This window comes from Leptonychotes weddellii, chromosome 2 (genome assembly GCF_054177405.1).
Source record: "Leptonychotes weddellii isolate Sample4059 chromosome 2, ASM5417740v2, whole genome shotgun sequence".
Lineage (NCBI taxonomy): Eukaryota > Metazoa > Chordata > Mammalia > Carnivora > Phocidae > Leptonychotes > Leptonychotes weddellii.
The window spans coordinates 159,026,576-159,049,597 of record NC_138370.1 but is presented as its reverse complement, the minus strand read 5'-3'; the positions used below and the strand labels follow the sequence as shown (position 1 = coordinate 159,049,597).

The 23,022-nt window shown below is 40.4% G+C and overlaps 1 protein-coding gene and 1 long non-coding RNA gene across 6 annotated transcripts in view; one reads left to right on the top strand and one right to left on the bottom strand.

Annotated features, from left to right (window-relative positions):
• The first annotated feature begins 606 nt into the window (after nt 1–606).
• The window catches only part of STIM2 (stromal interaction molecule 2), a 149,378-nt gene continuing 126,962 nt past the window's right edge, over nt 607–23,022 (top strand). Inside the window, exon 1 of one of the 5 annotated variants that reach the window (XM_081812520.1) lies at nt 607–1,517. Coding sequence is in view for 3 of the 5 variants with exons in the window: in XM_081812517.1 (XP_081668643.1) it covers nt 3,572–3,998 (427 nt within the window). In the remaining 2 variants the exon portion in view is untranslated. Of the gene's footprint in view, nt 1,518–1,882; nt 2,531–3,295; nt 3,319–3,371; nt 3,999–23,022 lie in introns of those variants that run through there. The other 4 variants (XM_081812519.1, XM_081812521.1, XM_081812517.1 and 1 more) reach the window with 4 other exon arrangements.
• Nucleotides 22,864–23,022, bottom strand: part of LOC145720222 (uncharacterized) — a 530,441-nt gene continuing 530,282 nt past the window's right edge. Inside the window, exon 3 of the long non-coding RNA XR_014143074.1 lies at nt 22,864–22,894. This is a non-coding gene — a long non-coding RNA (uncharacterized LOC145720222). The remainder of the gene's footprint in view (nt 22,895–23,022) is intronic.

The following is a 23,022-nucleotide window of genomic DNA, read 5'->3' as shown; positions in this document are numbered from 1 at the left end:
TTCCACCAAAGGGAGCTCTTCGCATTTCTCCGAGGGGCTTGGCTGTTACGGATGACGCCCCGTCAGGCGCCCAAATTCTAGGGTCGCGGAGTCAAAGCCAAGAAAACTGGCACATCTCTCTGTAGGCGAAACGCGGGCCGGAGATGCTCGGTGGGCAGGCGGGACGCAGGAGGAAGCCCCTCTCAGTTAACCGCGGACCGGAATTCCCCACTCCCGAACCTCCACCTCAGCTCCGGCTCCACGCCCACCCAACGCCTGCCGCGCCCGTCCGCGCGGTGACGTCATCCCGCGGCAGCCGGCCGCCCGGACGCACCGCCCACGGAGTGGGAGCCGGAAGCCAAGCTAGTTGCGGCGCGCAGCGTCACGGAACCGCGGGAGCCCGAGAGCTCGCGCACCTGGGGAAAAGGCGGTGGGAGACAACGGGCATGCGCGAGGTTTCCTGGCGGCGCAGGCGCGCTGTTGGCTTCGTTCCCGGGACGAGATCCGGTTCTCCTGGTTGGAGCGGGTGGGGAGCCGTGGGCCGTCCTGGCTGCCCGGGAGAAGGGGGAGAAGGAGATGGGGAGAGAGCCCGACGCTTGGGAAGGGCTGGTTTGCTTCTGGGATGGGAGGGGCCGGGTGGACGGATCTTGCGTCTGTGCTGGATGTGCCCTACGGAGTTAAGGGATTTTTTTTGTCGGAAGATGAACTCAAACCACCACGCAGGCAAAGAGCGATGAGCTATCTTAAATTAGGAATACGCTCAGAACACACGCCCGGAGGCTGGGGCCAGTTCTCCCTGAGGGATGAAAACATACCTGTGTGCCAGGCAGCGCGCAAAGGCAGACCTGTTATTTTACTCTCTTGTAGCCACCAGCAACCTTGTGGGGCGGGCATTATTATGTGGTCCCTAATTTTCCCCTCCGGAAACCCAGGACAGAGTAATTTTCCTACGGGTTACACAGCTGAAAAACGGTGGAGTTGCAGTTTCCTCTAGGTTTGTCTGATTCCAAAGCTCAGTGCTCCCCATCAGATGCTTGAAGTCACGAATGGGTGAAAATCAGACAATAAAGACATTCTGTAAATTAACGGAAAGTCCTAAGGTTGGGACGTTAAGAACTAGGCTGTAGGAAGGCAGGCGTCAAGGAAAGGGGCTCAGCTTAGATTTTAATGGGATTTGGCAAGAGGAAAGAAGAGAAGAAAGTATTTGGGAGGCAGGGAAAGCGAAGGCAAAGGCTTGGAGGTGGGACAGGAAGTCAGAAGAAGAAGCGATTACTCTAACGGGAACCCCGGTGTTTCTTTGCGGCTTGCAAATGGAAGCAACTGTATTCTATAGATCATCTTGTGAAGACAATGGACTTTCTCTTTTCTGCACCTAGGTTTTTGCTAGATGCACAGTGATGCTATACCTTTGTGCAACAAGAGGATGCATTCTGGCCACTCTAATAGAAACTTTGGCACCCTTGACACAGATGATATGAGATGAAGGATTTAGTCCTGAACTCTGGCCTGCTTGAGACAGGTCTCTTCAGTGTTGGCAGGTACCTCCCTATGTCCTTTTTGGCTCCAGCAGTGAGAGGCATAAACAGTTAATCATAACCTCAAGTCAAGTCCGGTCCCCTCAGTGCCAACATCCTTGTCTTTCAAAGAGAAGGAGGGGGTGCCTGGCTGGCTCAGTCAGTGGAGCATGCCACTCTGCATCTCCAGGTGGTGAGTTCAAGCGCCAGATGGGGTGTGGAGCCTATTTAAAATAAAGAAGGAAAAAAACCCATATAATTTTTGGCTAAAGAAGTTTGGCCTCAGTGATTTGATAATTTGTGGTTTTATACTGCAGTTATTGCTGTATAATACAGCTTCCTCTACCCAATTTAGCAACTAATTAACTACTACCTTGTATTAGTTTCTAATTGTTTAATGAGTGTAAATTTTATCTCCCAAGCAGGATCGTAAGATTCCCCAGGCAGGGACTGTGTTATCTCTTATATCCCTGAGTACTGACTTGACTTTTTTGGTCTCTCTTTTATTTCTCCTGAATTCCCACTACTCAGTACGCTGCCTGGCACACACTAGGCACTCAGGAAATATTGAATGAATGAAATGTTGGAGAGCAGAAAACAAGCCTGTTATTTATATTTTCCTGGTCTTCTAGCAAAGTTCTCTCCTTCTGGTAGACGCTTTTGTGACTTGATTGCTATGCCTTTCAGCAGGGGAAATATAATCTCCCCGTTGCCCTATGAATTGCCACCTAAAGCACTGTCCCCAAGAAGTCTGTCAAGAAATAATTGTTGATAGATTGATTAGCTTCAAAGAAATTCTTGATTCTTTCCTCAAAGAAGAAATTCTTTGGGAGATTGTGTAATTTGAGTATCTTCTTGAGAAAACCAGCCAATACAAACCAAAATCAAACCCCTAACCCAACAACGAAAAACTAATATCAAACAGGACCTTTATGCTTACGAACCTTATCTGCAAATCTTAAATAACTTTGTGCTTCTGGAAGAGAGAATGCCCGTGTGTGTGCACGCCCGAACGGGTGCCCTGTGCTTCATTCCGGGTAGGTAAAGCCAAATCCGAATCACCGTTCTGTAAACTTAATAAACCGACAGCAAAGAATCCTTATTTGCTGGGGTGGTAGCGAGGTGATGAGTTCAGGTAATGTTTGAACATTGGAAAGTCAGAGGCAAGAGCAAATCCATTTCAGTATTTCCATTTAATGGTGCTAAATCTGTCCCTGTCTCTCATTTATTAGGTGGGGGACCTGGGGGCAAGTTACTTACCATCTCTGGGCCTTAGATTCCTCATTTGTAAAGTGGGGCTGATAGGGATACCACTACCTAACTTTTAGTTACAATGCGTAAATCTGTAAAGGCTTTAGAGCAGTGCTTGACACATGGGCTTGCAGGGAGCGCTTTAAGTAAATAAAACACTTCTATGCTAACCTCCACTTCCACATTGCTGGCTTAAGCCCCACCTATATTGAAATTCTAGAGACGCCGCTGTTTCTGATTAGAAGGTTTTCCTGACCCATGCATTTATTTTTGTTGTCGTCTACACGCCTATAACTTGCCCAAACAATTTGGGAAGTCTGTACTCCTTTGTCCCGCCTCTTTGGTCCCCCTACCCTCCAGCTGTCTGGGGCGGGTCGTGAATGGGGGAAGGGGACATACATGCCAGTCTTCCCCCGCACCTCTAACTTCGCGGCTCAGCGAGAGCATTAGCAGCCACCCCGCGGGACGTTAGTCTTCCCGGGAACGCCCAGGGGGCGGGTCTGTGGCGCCGCGCAGGCGCAGTGCAGCAGCGCCGCGCCTGCGCTGTGGAGAGGCCGAAGGAGGCGGGGGATTGGTATGCTGTGTGCGAGTGTGTGAGGGGAGGAGGCGTCGGGGCCGAGCGTGGTACTACGACGGGTGCGGGCTGGAGGGGGCGGGGGGATGCGCCGCGGCGGCGGTGGCGCGGGCGCTGGGGCTGGTGTTCAGAGGCGCCAGAGTCGCGGATTCCGGTCTCGCCGCCGCAGGAGCGTGGCTGTCGCGCGCGGCCTGAAGACGCAGTACCTTTCTGCCCCTCACCTTTTTTTTTTTTTTTTAAATAACCGGAACCAATGAACGCAGCCGGTACCCGAGCTCCGGAGGCCGCCGGTGCCGAGGGGACCAGGCTGGCGCCCGGCAGGAGCTCGCCTCCGAGGCGGCGGGGGCGGCCCGAGGAATTGCCGGTTGCGGCGGCGGCGGCAGCAGCAGCTGCAGCGCCTGGCGGAGCGGACGAGTGGCCAGCGGCCGGGGCGCCGCCGCGCTTTCCCCTCGGTCCTCCTCCGCGCCCTCATCCCGCCGCGGCGTCCGGCCCGGCCTCGGGCTGGCTGCGGCGGTGGCGCTGGGCTGCGCTGCTGGTGCTCGGGCTGCTGGTGGCCGGCGCGGCGGACGGATGCGAGCTGGTGTCCAGGCACCTCCGCGGGCGGCGGGCCTCGGGCTCTGCCGCGGCAGCCGCCTCCTCTCCCGCTGCGGCGGCGGGCGACAGTCCGGCGCTCATGACAGGTGAGGGCCCGGGGGGCGGCGGGCGGGGTAAGGCCGGCTGCTGCGGGACCCCCATCCCCGGGAGGGGCCCGTGCCCCTGCCGGGCGTCCGCTATACGACTGCCACGGTCAGTGCGCGATGCGGAGCTGGGCGTCCAGCCGCCAGCGCCCTGGCCGCTGCTTCGTCGTGGTCCCCTACAGTCCGGACGCCTTTTTCCTCCCCACCTCCCCCACTCCCGACACCCCGCCCTCGACAGAGCCTCTCGACGGCACTCGCTTCTCCGCCCTACAGTCGGGCTCCCCGGTGTTGCTCGCTGAGCAATGCGGTGGTTTCTCTTCGGTGCTGAAGAGCCAGCAGGGTCTGCAGGGTACTGGGCTGATTTTTTTTTTTTTTTAAGCTGCTGCAAAAAGTCAGCAGCAGCACTGCGGTATTTAGTCGGCCTGTGGTGCTGCTTTTGCAAAGGCAGCTGGCGGCGAGTCTCACAGGTTCAAAGCCCCGCTGAGCACAGTGTCCCAGGGGAGGCTGCTAAAGAGGATTCTTTGAGAGCCATAATACCTAGTGGTATTAGTGATTCCGTATTAGTATGCGGAAACCTCTAAATCTAATGTGTATTTTTGGAGGGGTGGGAGGAAGGTTTTGAAGGATGGGAAGTATTTGCCGCTGGGAGCATCACTGGGGGATAAAGGGTGCAGAAAGCTCTTCAGGTAACCAGAAATATACCTAAAATTTGTCACGTGCAGGATATTCGTTTCGGGGCTTGTATTTGAGCAGCACGATTCTGCTAGAGTGCACCAGCACCTTTGTAATATAGAACGTTCTCGAAATTATTGAAAACTTGCGAACATGTTTGGTAAAGTTAGATAGAAAATTGAATCCATTTAAAGCCTTCCAGGGTCATGTACAACTGATACGTGTGGTTTAAGTAATGATGTAGGGATCTTGAAACGATTTCTTTTGGAAAAGTAGTGGAGCTACAGTTTTTTTTTTTTTTTTAAATTTTTGTACTGTATTTTTAGTATATGTGCTGCCGAAGCGAGCACTTTTGTACTGTATTTTTAAAAGTCATCAGTAGGTTTCCTACATTGATTGCAACACTAAAAAAAAGTAAAGTGGAACAATATGACCCATCATTAATTTAACCAAAGTGATAGTCCAGCAGGCGTCTGAAAGTAACAGCTGCTCTGGGAAGTGCTCAGTAGCTATATTCTTTGGAGCAAAGCAACTATTCTCTGGGTTCTATGACAGCGTGTTTGCTATTTTAAAGAGGAGGGTGTTGGTGAACTTTGTCAAGCTCTTTGGAAGTTGGGTAGAACATAATGATCAGAATATTTAACTTATTTTACCCTGAAACATATCAACCTCTTTTAAGTGAAACTTGAAACATCAAACCTATCAGTGGTTAATTTGGATAAAATGATTACAGAATGATGAGTATTAGGAGCATAGTATAGTTTGAGAGGATAGGTGGAATAACTTTATGCTTGAACAGTCTTAATTCTCCAAATACAACTGTGGCAGATAAAATGAAGAATAGTGATTTTTAGGAAAGTAGCAGGATAAAACTAATTGCAAAGGTTAGGGAAAGTAGCAAAATAAAACTGACTGAAGGTTTAAAGCCTCATGCAGGAAGGGAGGGAGCAGAGATACTTGGGCTTCTATAAGGTATAGGAGCATGACTCTTGGTTTCTTGAGCAGAAGAGTTCGATTAATAAATAATTGGCTAATGTTTTGTCAGTATGTAATTGGTAGGAGGGCATGTGATTCAGAAAATTTAGTATTTTCTAACCAATAACAATACAATGTATAGTATATAGGTTATAGTATATAGGTTATAGCAAGGAGATTACTTCAGGTGGAATTTTAATTAGCTGTTTATAATCCTTTTTGAAGATTTAAATTTCTCTTGAGTTAGTTATGGCATCGTGAACAAGGAAAGGTGATTGTTATTGAATAAAAAGTGTGATCACACAAAGTGAGTTTGTGCTGTAGTGCTTTAAAATAAGTTTACAAAAATAATATTAACTCTGGAATTTATTTTGAATGTTTTTATTCTTTCCCTTTGTTGGGATATTAATTTTTAACAAGTTAAACATTTCCATTTCAGATTTAAGATAAACAGACTACACATTGTGCAGGTTAAATTGTCATTTTAACAAGTTTATGTAAATACAGTCAATAGCACTGATACCTGGGAAGTGGTAAATTGAAGTCTGTAATAAAGTTGGAGCATATTGAAAATTTCTTTGAGCTATGTATATGCTCTCCTCTATAGGGCTCCTTCCCATTCTGATTGTGTGAATAGCGCTTTCTTTAATGGTTTCCACTTGTAAATGTTATGCTAAGCCCCAAACATAATAAATTATTGTTATTGTACACTTCAGGAAGTAGAACCATAGACTGTACTTAAAAAATACTGTGTTATATTCTGGGCAGCATTAATGGAGAGAAATGGGGTAGAGAGCAATATGTAATAAAACTAAGCTACATGTGAATTTTGAAAGTGGAAAATTCTTGAAACAATTCTGAGAGAAGAATTGTACTCTGGCTCTGTATTAAAATTGTCATTTAACTGTGAGTATTCTTTTTTTTTTTTTAAAGATTTTATTTATTTGACAGAGAGACACACAGCGAGAGAGGGAACACAAGCAGGGGGAGTGGGAGAGGGAGAAGCAGGCTTCCCACCGAGCAGGGAGCCCGATGTGGGGCTCAATCCCAGGACCCTGAGATCATGACCTGAGCCGAAGGCAGATGCTTAACGACTGAGCCACCCAGGTGCCCCGAGTATTCTTTTTTTTTTTTTTTTAGATTTTATTTATTTATTTGAGAGAGAGAATGAGATAGAGAGGGGGGAGGGTCAGAGGGAGAAGCAGACTCCCCACTGAGCAGGGAGCCCCGATGCGGGACTCGATCCCGGGACTCCAGGATCATGACCTGAGCCGAAGGCAGTTGCTTAACCAACTGAGCCACCCAGGCGCCCCCCGAGTATTCTTAATAGCTCTGAAAGTGATAGCCAAAATCACATCTTCTCTTTTCCTCTACAGATTGGTATTTTTAATATTTCAGCAACATCATAAAGAGTTTGCCTCTTACTAATAAAATGTAGAAAGCACTCTTTTCCAGTGAATTTTGCCTCTCAAGAGTTTTACTTTCGAGGTTTAGTGTATTTTAAGAACAAATTGCCTTTAAGTCATCTGTTGCATGCTTAATTTTGAGTAAACAAGTGTTCTTACAGAGACTGAGAAATCGTCAAAATAAACAGACTCACCGTCATAATGAATATTGGTTTATATTTTCCTTTTTATATTACGTTTTCAGGATTGGGTGTGCAAATGTTTTGATAAGGTGAAACCAATATTTATAGTGTGGTAAAGGCTTAAATTATATATACATATATATCTTTAGGGCTCTTGCTTTGAAAGTGATAGAAATTTAAAGCAAGTTAGGGCTTGGTGACGAAGAGTTTGTTGATTACAGTCTTAAGAGAGTGCTTTAATAATTCAAAGCATTATTATTATTATTATTATTGTTATTATTATTATTTGCCTAACAGATTTAGAATCAATGAATTGATCCCAATGGAGAGTGATTGATCTTATCCAGATATGGTCTCTGAAAAATAGTTTATGAAAGGGCAAGGAAAGGGCAAAGAATGCACACATGCAAATATGTCATGTGTGTATATGTATATATAACAGTTCTTTATTCTGGCAAAGTGTGCACAATACAGTTAACCGTTGAACAGCGAGGTCAGGGGTGCCAACCTGTGCAGGTAAAAATCTGAGTATAACCTTTCACTCCTCCAAACTTACCTAGGAATAGGAATACTAGTGACCAGAAGCCTAAAGTAAACAGTTGATTGACACGTGTTTCGTTTTTGTATTATATACTGTAAGTTAGAGTAGAGAAAGCGTTATTAAGAAAATCATAAGGAAGGCAAAATACATTTACAGTACTGTACTGTATAGAAAAAAATATGTATATAAGTGAACCCACAAAGTTTAAATCCACAAAGTTCAAACAAAGTTCAAGGGTCAACTATAATTGAAACATTTCTTTTTTTTTTTTTTAAAGATTTTTATTTATTTATTTGACAGAGAGAGAGATAGCGAGAGCAGGAACACAAGCAGGGGGAGTGGGAGAGGGAGAAGCAGGCTTCCTGCCGAGCAGGGAGCCCGATGTGGGACTCGATCCCAGGACCCTGGGATCATGACCTGAGCCGAAGGCAGACGCCCAACGACTGAGCCACCCAGGCGCCCTATAATTGAAACATTTCAAACATGTTTTCTTATAGGTAGTTGTTTCAGAATTTTTTAAAACAAATTTTAGCTTCAGAAATATTTGCGTCTATCTTTTTCAAAAATGAATTAATGCAACCTTCTTTAGTGCCTCTGTTAAGGTTTACTATAATACTTTTCATTAGTTTGGTATGATATTAGGAATATCATATTTTAAAATATGTCTTTTGGAAGTATTAAAATTTCAGTGAAAACTTAAAATATTATTAATTTGAAGGTATACCTTTTTGAAAGAGCCACTCTACTCATTAGTATTAAACACATCTATGTGGTGGGGTTTTTGTTAATTTAGATGAAAATACTTCACATGAGCATGATTATCATTGTAAAAAATCCTAAGGTTCATTTTTAAGTATCTCACCTTGCATGCCTAACATTTAACTAGGAAATGTCACTTTTTTTTAAATTAGTATTGGCTTGAGTGTAGTTTTATATGAGGACTATTATACAATAATTTTATAGTGTTAATGTTTAGATTATGACAATAGTTAAACTCCCAGTGTAGTTCACATAGTACTAGAAACCATTGTTCCTCTTTTTGTGAAATTGCTCTTCCTGAATTTAGCTTCTGATTTTCTGAAGCCACCTTTTGATGGCTAGGTCTTATGCTGTATTCTCTTTTGCCTTCCCAGGTAGTTATGATTACTAGTCCTTTTCTTCATCATTCTTTGGCCATTGCTATAGGGGTTTTTCTTTTCTTTTCTTTTTTTGTTTTGTTTTATTTTGTTCTCTTGCTAACTGTAGGATTAAATAATCTCATATGTGTTTTGATCTAGTCTATTTTGAACATTTTAGAATTAGTAATCTTATTGGTCTGGAAACATTGCTTTTCTTGAGAATACCATGGTAGAACTGTTTGGTGTCTGTTGGGAATCCCATTGCATGGGAATAACTTAGAGGGCCACTTGGAAAAGTGGGTTTGGGATTTGGCTTAACTTTAGCAATAGGAGGATCTGCACAGGAGTTGTTCACTTTGCTAAGTAAATCCACGCAGGAATTCTTTGCTTTGTGGTTGGATACATGCTAATGTTTTTAGATTAATTTGACTTCTGAGTAACTATATCAAGTATTTTGGATATTGGCTTACTCATTGATAATGCAGTATAGAATACTCTTAAGATGATGCTTGAGATCTGTATCTATGTATATGGTAGCTAAAGTATAAACTGGTTAAGCTAATGTTGAGATAAAGTTAATAATATGAGTAGTAAGCCATTTTTGACAGTCACTAGAATTCCGACCTTATCTTATTGAGAGCTATCAGATTTTTTCAGCGAAACCATTATTTATTTTTTTTTAAAGATTTATTTATTTGAGAGAGAAGGAGAGAAGTAGACTCCCCTCTTAGCATGGGGCTCGACATGGGGCTCAATCTCATGACCCTGAGATCATGACCTGAGCCAAAATCAAGAGTTGGACCCTTAACTGACTGAACCACCCAGGTGCCCCTCAGCTAAACAATTGTGAAACACATGCAGAACATTATATATATATGGTAGGAATTGGAAATAATACAAAAAAGAGTAAGACAATGAGTGTGCCTATTGGGAATAGAAGGTATATTTATTAAACTATTACTAGCTGTCAGTATTGTGCTAAGTGCTTTATATACATCACTGTTTTTGATTCTGAGATTAACACTGTTAGAGGTAACCCTACTGTAATGTTCATATAAAAGATGAGGAAACCCATAGAGGATGATCTTAAGTAACTTGCTCAAGGTTATACTTAGTAATTAGAGTCAGAAATTGACCTGAGTTTCTCTGCTTACAAAGCTTTGATTCTTAACTGGTATGTTGTATGCATCTTATACACATAACTAAACATAATGAGACAGATTGTGATTAGTACCATAAAGGACTGCAAAAAGGAAAGCTATTAGGGAATATTACTTAGAGGGTTAGGGTTTGAGTGGGATTTTGATGTAGAGATAGGGACTTCTTATGGAGATGAGTGAAAGAGCTTTCTGGGAGAAGGCATATGCAAGAATAAGGAGTAAATTAATAGTTTTCTTTAGAGTTAAGTATAGGGTATATGTGGAGTAGTGGGAAATGCAAGGAGAAAGAAGGTTTGGGCCAAACTATCTAGAACTTTAATATTCCTTAGTTTATAAACTAAGCTTTGTATATAGAAGCTTTGTATTGAAATGTCAACACATCTAACACTGGGGTACTCAGCCATGTGCAGGGGAATATGGGAAATTATGATACATTTTCTTGGCATATCCATTTTACTAATTGGGAAACAAACACATATTTAATCCATAGTAATTTATACAGTACTGAACGTGCACGTGTTATGGAGAATGCAAATTTACTTTAATTGTTAAGGTAAAACAAAAGGCTTATGGAGGTATTTTGATCTTTCAGAGTGTTTTGTTCATAAACGTAAGAGTAGTAAATCTATTTTCCTGCTGGGTTGGGAAGCAATGTGGTTTTTGAACATGGAAGTGACATGATCTCTGTGTTTGAGAAAGCGAGGTCTGGGCGGATGGAAGTGAGGAGACGATAGAGGTAAATGAAGAGGCCAGTTAGGAAGCTGTATAGAAGTGAGGTCTTGAGAATTTCAATCGTGAAATTATGGCTATGAAAATGTTTAGAGGAAATTTTGTAAAATTTGCTTTATTGTTAGAAAGGAATCTAGAAGAAGTCTAAGAAACAAAAATTACCTTTTAATTTTAAACACCTAATGTTTGTAAAGTGACTTAGATTGATGAAAGTCCTTGAAAATATGCAAGAGGAAACGTATTTTTAGTATTCCTTATTTTAATTTTTAAAAAGATTTTATCCATTAGAGAGAGCAAGAGCGAGTGTGCAAGTGGGGGGAGGGGCAGAAGGAGAGAGAGAGAATCTCAAGCAGACTCAACACAGAGTGCTGAGCTGGACACAGGGCTCCATCCCAGGACCCTGAGACCATGACCTGAGCCGAAGTCAAGAGTTGGATGCTCAACCAACTGAGCCACCCAGGTGCCCCTAGTATTCCATATTTTAAAGTGTATGTGTATTCCTTAACAAAGGATAACTTTCCAGATTGACTTAATACTATATTGCATCAAAGTTGAACTTTCCCCACCCCCACTCCTTCTTTGAATAGCAATGTTTTAGGGTACTGGCATATTATTTGTTTCAAAATTAACTTTTGAATTTCACATGTGAATTTCAAGCTTGATCCTTAGGTGATGATTTCAAATGCCAAATCTAAGTGATTTGTTCATTTCCTTATCCTTCTAGATCTTTATATTAGTGGTATTAGATATTTAGTCCTTGACAGTTTCTAATCCTACCTTCAGTAATTGTTTTCCTTGACTGGTTTTATTGTTGCTAATTTTAAGGGTGGTTCTCTCCTGTCTCTGTCCTCAGTCTTGTGTTCCTCTAGTCTAGCTGAACATTTCCTCCTCAGAGAACTTCATTACTAGGAAAGTTCTAAATTGGGGATAGGGACCCCAAGCCAATGATTGATTTGACTTTGGCTTTATTTCATTTGGCCCTTGAGGTGATACTGCACTACTATCATGGCTGCAGTCCTGAGAGTAATTTCCTTTCTGCTAGGCTGCCTCAGTCATACCGCGTAAAGTGAAACAACTTTAGGATAAAGACTAAGATTAGTTGTAGAATGTTAAATAGTGGCTATTCAGTGTGTTCTTTAGATGGTGGTAATCCCCCTCACCCCAGAACCACAGAGTAATACCAGAACAGTTAGCTGGACTAACATCCATCTCAGAACCCAAGCACCTGTATCTGTCCCAGTGTTTCTTGCAAAATAAATTTGTGTTGATTTGTGCTTATGGATCTTGGCCTCTGTTTAACTTACTCTTCCCTCTACTTGTTCTCACTTTCTTTCTCTACCTCTCTTTTTGATCTTCCTAAACTTGCCAGTATATGGAACTGAAACACTTCAAAAATGATTTTACTGAATTAAGTACTGGGTTTTTAATTTTAAAAATAATTAAAGTGAATCTGATTTATATGATTTAAAAATACTAAGCAACTTTATCACAAACCCCTAGAGTAACAAAAATGATTTGTAGTTGTTTGTTAAATGATTCTCAGTAAGTAAAAAGGATTTTTTTAAACCCTTACTTGCAATTTTTATCTGCTGTTTAACATACTGGACATTTCACAGGTCCATGTTATTATATTCATTTTTTTTCCTTTTTAAAAATATCTGATGTTGAGTAAATAGATAATCTTAATCCTCCTTCTCTATTCCTATTCTCCAGCAATAAACCTCTAACTTTTCCATTAATGATAAGTATATAATTTTTCCTGTTTCATTACTTTCATTCTTCAGCAATTCTTTCTACTTTGTTACACACATTCAAACTGTGTTAATCCTTGATATTTCTTTCTTTGTTTCTGGATACCAAATTTAAAAAAAATCTACTTTAAATCTTTGTTCAACTGGGGGTATAGGTACTCCGATATTTTTTGAATTTGCTTTTTAAAATATACCCTGTGATGTGCATCCAGCGTTTGGTTTTAGGTCTGTTGAAATAGATCCTAAAAAGAAGCGTAGAGGGTAAAAGTCAGAAAGCCAGACTATGGTGACTGTGTGTGTGTGTGTGTGTGTGTGTGTGTGTATAAAGCTTTAAACATATTAAGTGATTGTTTTGTGCCAGATATGATGAAAGGAACTGGGGATATAAAGATGCTGAAGTTGCATCGCTGCAAGAACAATATAAATTTGAAAATTGCCTGAGAGTGGATTGCATAATCTAAAAAAAAGTATTAATGTATTTGTTTTTTAAAAGGAAACTACTGTGGTAGCTTATTTAGTAGCATTTCTGCATTTACTAAAAATACCTATTAGAATATTTATTAGAAGCTTCTTGTTATAGATCTGTAATATTGAAAATGAGCCCCCTTCCCTTTCTTTGGAATAGGTATGATATAAATAAATATAGTACTTTTTTGTTTGCTTTTTGGTATTACTTTTATTCTTCATTAACAAGCAGACAAGTAAACAAACAAAACACTATAATATGCCAGTCACCAAGTTAGGTGTTTGGAATTTTAAGATTAGTAAGATAATGACCTTGCCTTGTATTCCAGGAGGAGATACTGCTTTTTAAAAGGTGATGATACATTGTGACAAGAGTGTAAGGGCATAAGGGCTGTATTTAATAGAATTACATTTTGATGTGGAGAGGTGGGCTATTTAAAACATTTTTTTTTTTAATTTTATTTTAAGTAATCTCTACACCCATCACAGGGCTCGAACTCAACCTTGAGGTCTAGAGTTGCATGCTCCACCAGGTGAGCCAGCCAGGTGCCTGAGGTGGGCTATTTTTTCCACAGAAGTATTTACTGAGAATGCATAAGAGTTTGTCACGTAGGGGGGCGTAGTTGGTTAAGCGTCCGACTCTTGGTTTTGGCTCAGGTCATGATCTCAGGGTCCTGAGATCGAGCCCCACGTCAGACTGGGCACTCATCCTGGAGTCCACTTCTTCCTTTCCCTCTGCTATGCCCCCTTCCCCCATGTGCGCTCTCTCTCTTTCTCTCACAAATAAATAAAATCTTTAAAAAAAATGTTATAAAGAGTTTGTCACATAGGGAAAAGTGTCACAGTGTGAGAGGAGGAAGCCGAGTGGGGAATGACAGCATAGACATTGCCATTTGAGAATGCTTAGTGGAGACTGAATTGCCAGTGTGGCAGAGTCAGTGGTCAGCCTGCTTGTGGTGTACCAACGTCCGTGTCTGCATGTGGGATTCAAATTTATGCCAGGTATTTGTATGTTTTATCTTATTTAATCCTTTAGAGTCCTGGTGAGGTTATTATCATACCTGTAGATTACTACATACGATGGAGATTTAGGATTTGTCTGAAATAGTTTATAACCTTAAAAATCCTCCTGGGGGCCCCTGTGTGGCGCAGTCAGTTAAGTGCCTTCAGCATGATCCCAGGGTCCTGGGATCCAGCCTTGCATCTGGCTCCCGTTCAGTAGGGGTCTGCTTCTCCCTCTCCCTCTGTGCTAGTGCGCTCTCTCTGTCTCTCTCAAGTAAATAAATAAAATCTTAAAAAAAAAAAAATCCCCCAGTGCCAAAGATCTTTATGATAAATTAAAATTTTTAAAATTAAAAAAAATTAAATTGGTATCCTCAGTAAGTGGGTAATTCCTATTTGTGGTTTGTTTTCATGAATATTCCTTAAGGATGGAATGTCGTTTTTAAGAAACATAACATTTTATATCTTGAACTTTTATCTGGGCTGTAAATCTGCTCCCATTTTTTGTACAGTGTGATTAGGAGCATAGCCTCTTGATTAGAGTGGGATTTCTTGAGCTTGGGTCCCAGTGTGACAGTGGTTTTGTAATTTGGGGTCGGTAATTTAATCTATTCATGCCTAAAAAGTGTTTCTGTCCCCAGTTCCAGTCTGTGAGGGGAGACTTGCCCATACCAACAAGCAGTTCTCTGACACCAGCAGAGTGTCTGAGAATTCAGTGCGGTTCTGACACTATCAACCTGGAGATAGAATCGGATCCCACAGGTAGAGTGCTCAGTCCCACAAGACTACCCTCCACTTCAGAAGCCAGTCACAAGCCCTGGTTGTTACCTGTGCTTCTGACTGACCTTCTGTAAATCAGAGGTTCCCATGGATCCCCCTCCTTGGGTTTGATTAATTTGCTAAAGGGGCTCACAGAACTCAGGAAAACCCATTTACTTACTAGATTACCAGTTTATTACAAAGGATATTAAAAAATACAGATCAATAGCCAGATGAAAAGTTACATAGGGCAAAATCCCGAACAAAGGAGCTTCTGTCCTCCTGGAGTTTGGGGCTCTGCATAATGGCAGATGGAAGCTTTCTGCTTCCCCAAGGTGGAAGCTCTCTGAATGCCCTCTTTTTTTTTTTTTTTTTTAATGGAGGCATTGGGTTTTCATTATATAGGAATGATTGATGACCTCATTGGCCATTGGTGATTGATTCAGCCTCTAGCCCCTCACTCCTCCCCAGAAATCAAGGTGGGACTGAAAGTTCCAACCCTATAGTCAAGGTTGGTTCCCCTGGCAATGAGCCCCCATCCCTTAGGTGCTGGTTGGATAATAAGTCACCTTCATTAACATAAGCCCAGTTGGGGTGGAAAGGGTTTGTTATGAATAATAAAACACTCATTTCACCTTGATGGATCTGAAGCTTTTTCAGGAACTGAGGATTAGAGCCCAAATACAACAAAAGAAGCTCCCTTTGCTCTTACCTCTTAGGAAATTCCATGGGTTTTGGGAGCTGTGAACCAGGAACTGGGGATGATGAAGACCAGACATATATTAGGTTTTTATTTTGGTCAGATGTGACCAAATACATGTATTTCTTATAAATTACAATATTGTGGTGCCTAAATTTTCTTAACTCTAAAATGAGTTTGAAGAATACATGAATTAATCTGTGTAAAGTGAACAGAGAACAGAGTCTGGCAAATATAAGTATTCAGTTGTCGACTTATTTTTTTTTAATCTATAGGTAAAGATGTCGAATAGTTGTAGAAATGTGCTGTGATCTATTGGGTACTATTAAGATGTTTTATGTTGCATTTAAAAAAGTGTGAAGACATAGTTTGAGTCACTTCCATGATCTAAATAACCATTAATGGTCTAAGATTAGTAAAAACTTTGTAGAAATATGAAACTAAGGGGACTGAGATTAAGGGGTATTAATGGTATTTTTAAAAAGTTGTGTCATTAGCTTAAGTGATTTTGTACCTTTATTTTATATGATTAAAAGATTTAAAGCATTTTGCAGTTGAAATATCAGACTTTAAGTTCCCTATGGACCTTGCATTTCAGTTGGGAGGATAGGAAAAATAAACTGTTTTTAACTTGTGAGAAATGCTATCAAGGAACAAAAGAGAGGGGTGCCTGGGTGGCTCAGTCGTTAAGCATCTGCCTTCGGCTTGGGTCATGATCCCAGGGTCTTGGGATCGAGCCCCACATGGGGCTCCCTGCTCAGCAGGAAGCCTGCTTCTCCCTCTCCCACTCGCCCTGCTTGTGTTCCCTCTCTTGCTGTGTCTGTCTCTGTCAAATAAATATACAATCTTTAAAAAAAAATTGAAAAAAAAGGAACAAAAGAGAGATACAAGATAGAAAATAATGTTACTTGTGTGGGGACACCTAATTTAGGTGGGCTGGTTAGGAAAGGTTTCTGAGAAGGTGACATTTAACGGGGCATCTGAAGGATCAGGAGCCAAATCTATCAAGAGTTGAGTAATAGCATTCCATATGGTGGTAATAGCGTGGACGAGAGACCACAAGGCAAAAGAGTTTGAATTATTTGAAGAAGTGAAAGTATCATTTTGACTGAGCATCTTGAGGAAGGGGGAGAGTAGCATTTGATCTGGCTGTGCAAGGGGGAAGGATCAGATGGTACAGAGCCTCATAGACCATGTTTGGGGTTTATTCAGTGGGTGACAGGAAGCAGTTGAAGCATCTTAAGGAGGGTAGTTATATGATTCCTTTTTTGGGGGTGGGGTTTGGTCTAGTGTTTTGGGTTTTTTTTTTTCCTAAATTATTATGGAAAGAACATGTAACACAAAATTTACCATCTTAAGCATTTTTTTTTTTTTAAAGATTTTATTTATTTATTTGACAGAGAGAGACACACAGTGAGAGAGGGAACACAAGCAGGGGGAGTGGGAGAGGGAGAAGCAGGCTTCCTGCTGAGCAGGGAGCCCGATGTGGGGCTCGATCCCAGGACCCTGAGATCATGACCTGAGCTGAAGCCAGACGCTTAATGACTGAGCCACCCAGGCACCCCCATCTTAACCATTTTTAAGTGTACAATTCAGTAGTGTTAAGTATATTCATATTGTTGTGAAACAGATCTCCCGAACGTTTTCATATCACAAAACTGAAACTCTCCTAAATTCCAATCAGGAAAAGGAGGCAAACTGAACAAGAAACAAAGGCCTTTTATTTGTGGTATCAGAATTGACAATTCAGGGAGTGCTGATTCTAGTAGCAACCAGGAAGGTGTCCCACTCATGTGGGGAAAGCAAGGGGTTTTTATGAGAGAGAAGAGGGTAAGCACATGACTTAGATAAGAGAAGAGGGGGAAAAATGTTCATTCGTGCTAACTGGTCAAGCTCCTTTTGATTATTTTCTAATCAACTACTTTATTGGTGCTACCAAATGAAGCTATTCTTGGTATGCATTAGTTAATTGTTCTGTCTTCATAAAGTTCATACCGACAGTTTTATGGTCCTAATGTCAGTTGTTCTGTTGAATTTTACTAGCAATTCCTTGTTAAACAGTTGCCCGTTCTGGCTCAGTTTAAGAGTTCATTAATTAGAAAGGAAAATGGAGCTTCAAAATGGAGTCTCTAATTCCAAACCATTAAACAGCAGCTCCCTGAAGCCCCTGGGGACCTTCCTTCTGATTCTGCTTCCATGGATTTAACCACTTTAGATATCTCACTATAAGTGGAATCATACAGTATTTGTTTTATTGTGATTAGCTTCTTTGACTTATATGACTATAATGTCCTCAGTGTTCATCCATGTTGTAGCATATGACAGGGTTTCCTTCCTTCTTTTTTATTTTTTATTTATTTATTTATTTATTTTATTTATTTGACAGAGAGAGAGAAACAGCATGAGAGGGGATAGGGTCAGAGGGAGAAGCAGGCTCCCCGCTGAGCCGGAGCCAGATGTGGGACTCGATCCCGGGACTCCGGGATCATGACCTGAGCTGAAGGCAGTTGCTTAACCAACTGAGCCACCCAGGCGCCCGGTTTCCTTCCTTCTTAAGACTGAATAATATTCATTGAATGTGTATATCACATTTTTTATATCCATTCATCTGCCTGTGGACACTTGTGGTTGCTTCTACCTTTTGGCTCTTGTAAATAGTGCTACTATAAACATGGGTGTGCAGATATCTCTTTGAGACTCTGCTTTCAGTTCTTTTGTATATATATACAGTGGGATTGCTGGATCATATGGTAGTTCTATTTTTAATTTTTTGAGGAACCTCAAACTTTTCCATGGTGGTTGTCCCCTTTTATAACCCCACCATCAGAGCACAATGGTTTCAATTGCTGCATGATTTACATTCAAAAGATATCTTTGGCTGCTGTTTGGGGGATGAATTGTTGGGTTCAGGATTCACCACAGGGAGATTGCATTGGAAAGTAGTTATTAGTAGTCTCATTGAGAATTAATAGTGGCTTGGACTAGGATGATAGGAGGAGGAAGGGTTAACAAGATATTTTGGAATTAGAATTGATTTGGTTTGCTGATGAATTGGGAAACAGCAGTGAAAGAAAGGGAAGAATCAAGGGCAGCTCTTAGATTGGTAACTTCAGAGTCCCTGATGACCTTCACAATGCTGATGTAGGTAGGAAGGTCTTTCTCAGAAGCCCTCAACGTATTTCTTCTCATGTCTCGTAGATGAGGCCTGGGTTGTTGGACGACGATTTCCCTTTTTAGAATAATTGTGTTTCATTCTCCTAGGACTACAGGAGTGGCCCACCTTCTTGAGCACATTGTTACCCTATTTGAACAAAATGGAGGTTCTCTTAGGAAAGAAGAGGGGGAATGAAGATTAATTAGCTTTGTGAGCTTTGGGGAAGTATCTTTTTTTTTTTTTTAAAGATTTTATTTATTTATTTGACAGAGAGAGACACAGTGAGAGAGGGAACACAAGTAGGGGGAGCGGGAGAGGGAGAAGCAGGCTTCCCGCAGAGCAGAGAGCCCAATGCGGGGCTCGATCCCAGAACCCTGGGATCATGACCTGAGCTGAAGGCAGACGCTTAACGACTGAGCCACCCAGGCGCCCCTGGGGAAGTATCTTGATTTCTTTTGCCTCATTTGTAAAATGGGAGCATAACTACCTCATAGGGTTGTTATGAAGATTAAAATAGTGTATTTGAAGTGCTTAGCAATGAATAAATGCTCAATAAATACCATTTTCTTTACCTGATTCCCTCTCCCCGAACTTTTTTTGACTCTGTATTTATTTTAATGGTACCACTGTTTTTCGAATCAGTCAAACACAAATTCTTGAAGTTACATTTGACCTTTTTCCCATTCTTTCTATTCTTATTACTACCACATTGGTTCTGAACTAAATTATTTGTGCTAGGGGAGGCAATAATCTTGTAACTCACTTGTACTCTGTTATATACTACTTTCATTAATAAAGCTGTTAACTATTTTCTATTAATACCAAATTAAATTTAAACTTGTTTTGAAGTTCATAGTGGACACAAACTCCTGATGATCTTCCATATGTCATAAGTATATTCCAGCTAAATTAGGATACTTCTTGTTCTTTGAACACACTTTATTTTCTCCTTTATTCTATTGCTTGCATATTTCTCTCATACTAGCGTGTCTTCTCCATCTTTCAAGGTCCATTCCAAATATTTGTTCAGTCAGTAAATATTTATTGAGACTATTCTATGTTCAGTGCACAGTTGTACGAGTTGGAGACACAGTGGTGGGAAAAAATTGACATGGGTCCTGCTCTCTGTGTTTCTATTGTCATAAAGTCTTTCCAAACTTATCTTCAGTAGGGCATGATTTCTTCCACCTTGGGACTTTCTTAAATTGTTTATACCCTTCTTATTGCAATTTGAACTTGCAGTATCTATCTACTTATGTTGTATCACAGTGGTTCTTCTTTCTTTTTTACCCATTTGAGGTATCTATTATAATAGGTATCTTTCCCATAAAGGTTGTACCATAGCCCTGTAAATACTTTTCAACTTGAAGGTTTGTTTTTGATTGTAATCTGTTGTAGTTGATGATACGTATATCTGTGTAGCGATTAATGGTTGACAAGCAGAACTTTGTGTCCAGTGTGTCCAGCACTTTAAAATATATGGGTCGTCTGTAATATAGTATGATTTAATCATTGACATCTGTTCTTATCTAAGATGTTTTTGTTGCTATTGAAAAATTGTATGAGTTAAATATTTTTGGAAAAAGCTGTAGCATATCTTTATTTGTGACTGCTAATAATTTCTAGTGGAAAAATGTTACAGGATAACTTTCGGCTTTTCACTTATATAAACTGAGTAATTATGATGAATACATTACTCAGTTGGCTTGAGTCATGAACTCTTCAGTTGATAATTTCACGTATTTTTGAAAGAGTTTAGGGAAATTAAAATGATGTGATTATTAAAAGAATTTTATTCAGTTTGTAATCTCACAGACATTAAAAAAATTTAAAAAGTGCTGGTTCATGTAAAATTAAGAGTAGTAAAGTCAGTATTAGGCATAGTCTGTGAGATTACATTGTGCTCCTTAGTTAGGCTTCATTTGCTCTTAGGAAGAGCTGGACTTCCCTCCAGCACCTAAAAAGTGTCTAGCAGTAGGCATTCAGACATTTGTTAAATAAATACACTCCCTAACTAAGAATTTGAAGTTGAAGAACTAACACCTTATGGGAAAAATAGGCTTTACAGTGAGGGATCAATAGGGGTGCCTGGGTGACTAAGTCAGTTAAATGTCTGACTCTTGATTTCCGTTCAGGTCATGATCTCAGGGTTGTGAGATAGAACCCTGTGTCAGTCTCCATGCTGAGCGGAACCTGCCTTAGAGTGTCTCCCTTGCTGTCCCCTGACCACCCCGCCCCCCCACCCCACCAAGCACACACTTGTGTGCATGCTCTTGTGCGCTGGCGCATGCGCACTTTCTCACAAAAAAAAAGTGAGAGATCAATAGCTGTATGACAGTCTTTATTAATATTTATATTTGCTAAAAGAAAATGCCATAGTAAAGAATCATTTGCATGTTGTGAATTAATAATTCAGAAAAGTTAATTTCTATTTATCTTTTTATTATAATGAAGGGTTCAGAATTTCCTCTTGTAGTTCGTGAGATGCTTGAAAACCCATTTTAGGTTGTAGTAGATAGTATGTACAGTAAGGAGCATATTCATACGCTACTCAGTATTTAGTCCATTGGAAAGTTAGATATCCTTTTGCTGTTACTTGGAATTGTTGATTCATATTTCTTAGTGTCCACAGTGGTTCCAGACATGCTGATTAACTTTGATGAGTAAAATGGGAAAAACTTTGGGTAAATATATTTAACAATTCTTTGAATATTCCTACTACTATGGCTCAGACATCTTCAGTAATTCATTAGGGTATTGGTAAAAATTGAATTCTTCCTGTAGGAACCTTTTATCAGGAGACATGAGGATTTTGAACATTCTGACTTGCCTCTGTTTCCCCACCACTTAAGTGAGTCTTTGGATCTCAGCACTTTCCCAGCTTTGAGACAAAAGAAGGATACTCTAAAGGTAAGGCAACTTTACCTAGGTTTCCTTTAACTCAAGATTGCATTTTAAAAGTCTCAATTCTGACTCTTCTCTGCTTTATGCTTATCAGTCTCTAGATCCCTTTTTTTCCCCATTCATCTGTAACACAGATTCTCACAATAGTGGACATGATAAACCATAATTAAATTTGTAAAAGAGGGATGCCTGGCTGACTCAGATGGTGGAGTGTGCGACTCTTGATCTTGAGCCCCACTGGGGTTGGGTGTAGAGATCATTTAAAATCTTAAATAAATAAATAAATAAATTTGTAAAAGAATTTTCACGAAGTAAAATTATTATCCCAGAGGATTTACTAAACACATATATAATAACTGTTTTTACATCTCATAACTGAATGCCTTTATTTAATGTACTTGCTGAAAATTAACAGTTTTTTTTTTCCCCCAAAGTGATATTGTCTAAATATCTGTGTTTGGTGGATGTTAGAAGGAAACTATAATATATGTTTATTTGATTATACTTTATAATTCAGGTCTTTTTGCTCTTTTACCACCTTTTCTTGCTTCTGGTTCATCTGTTCCTCTAGTTCCTCTTTATGTGGAGATGGAAATAGTATGTAATTGTATTTTTATAGATAATAGAGTGTATTTTGTAGTATCTGCTAAATACATACTTTCAGTAGTTAATTATTTCAGGCTATATCTTTTGTCTGAACCCTTTGCTTTAACTTGCTTGATTTAAGGTAATGATAACTTCACAATTTTAAGAGTTTTCTCAGCTCCTTGGATCTATAGTTTGTTGACTTCCATTAATTTTGGATAATCTTAACCATTATCTTTTCAGATAATTCTTTTGTCCTATTTTCCTTCCTTCTCCCTTTGGTACTCCAGTTAAGTATATGCTAGACCATTTGATATTGTCTCACAGTTGTTGGGTGCTTCCCCCCTCTTTTTTTAACCCATTTTTATCCTTTTTATTTCAGCTTGGATAAGCTGTTGATCTGTTTTAAGTGCACTGATAATCCTGTCAAAGGAATTTTCCAACTTTGAAACTGTATTTTTTTTATTTTAGTGTTACCATTTGGTTCTCTTTTAGAGTTTTCATATCTGTTGAGATTCCCCAGCTATTTATACATATTGTCCAGATCCTTTAACATATTAATCCTTTCCTTTAGATCTTTTTTTTAAATTTTATTTTATTATGTTAGTCACCATACATTACATCATTAGTTTTTGATATAGTGTTTCATGATTCATTGTTTGCGTATAACACCCAGTGCTCCATGTAATATGTGCCCTCCTTAATACCCATCACCGGGCTAACCCACCCCCTTACCCCCCTCCCCTCTAAAACCCTCAGTTTGTTTCTCAGAGTCCATAGTCTCTCATGGTTTGTCCTCCCCTCTGATTCCCCCCCTTCATTTTTCCCCTCCTACTATCTTCTTTTTTTTTTTTTTTTAACATATATTATTTGTTTCAGAGGTACAGGTCTGTGATTCATCAGTCTTACACAATTCACAGCACT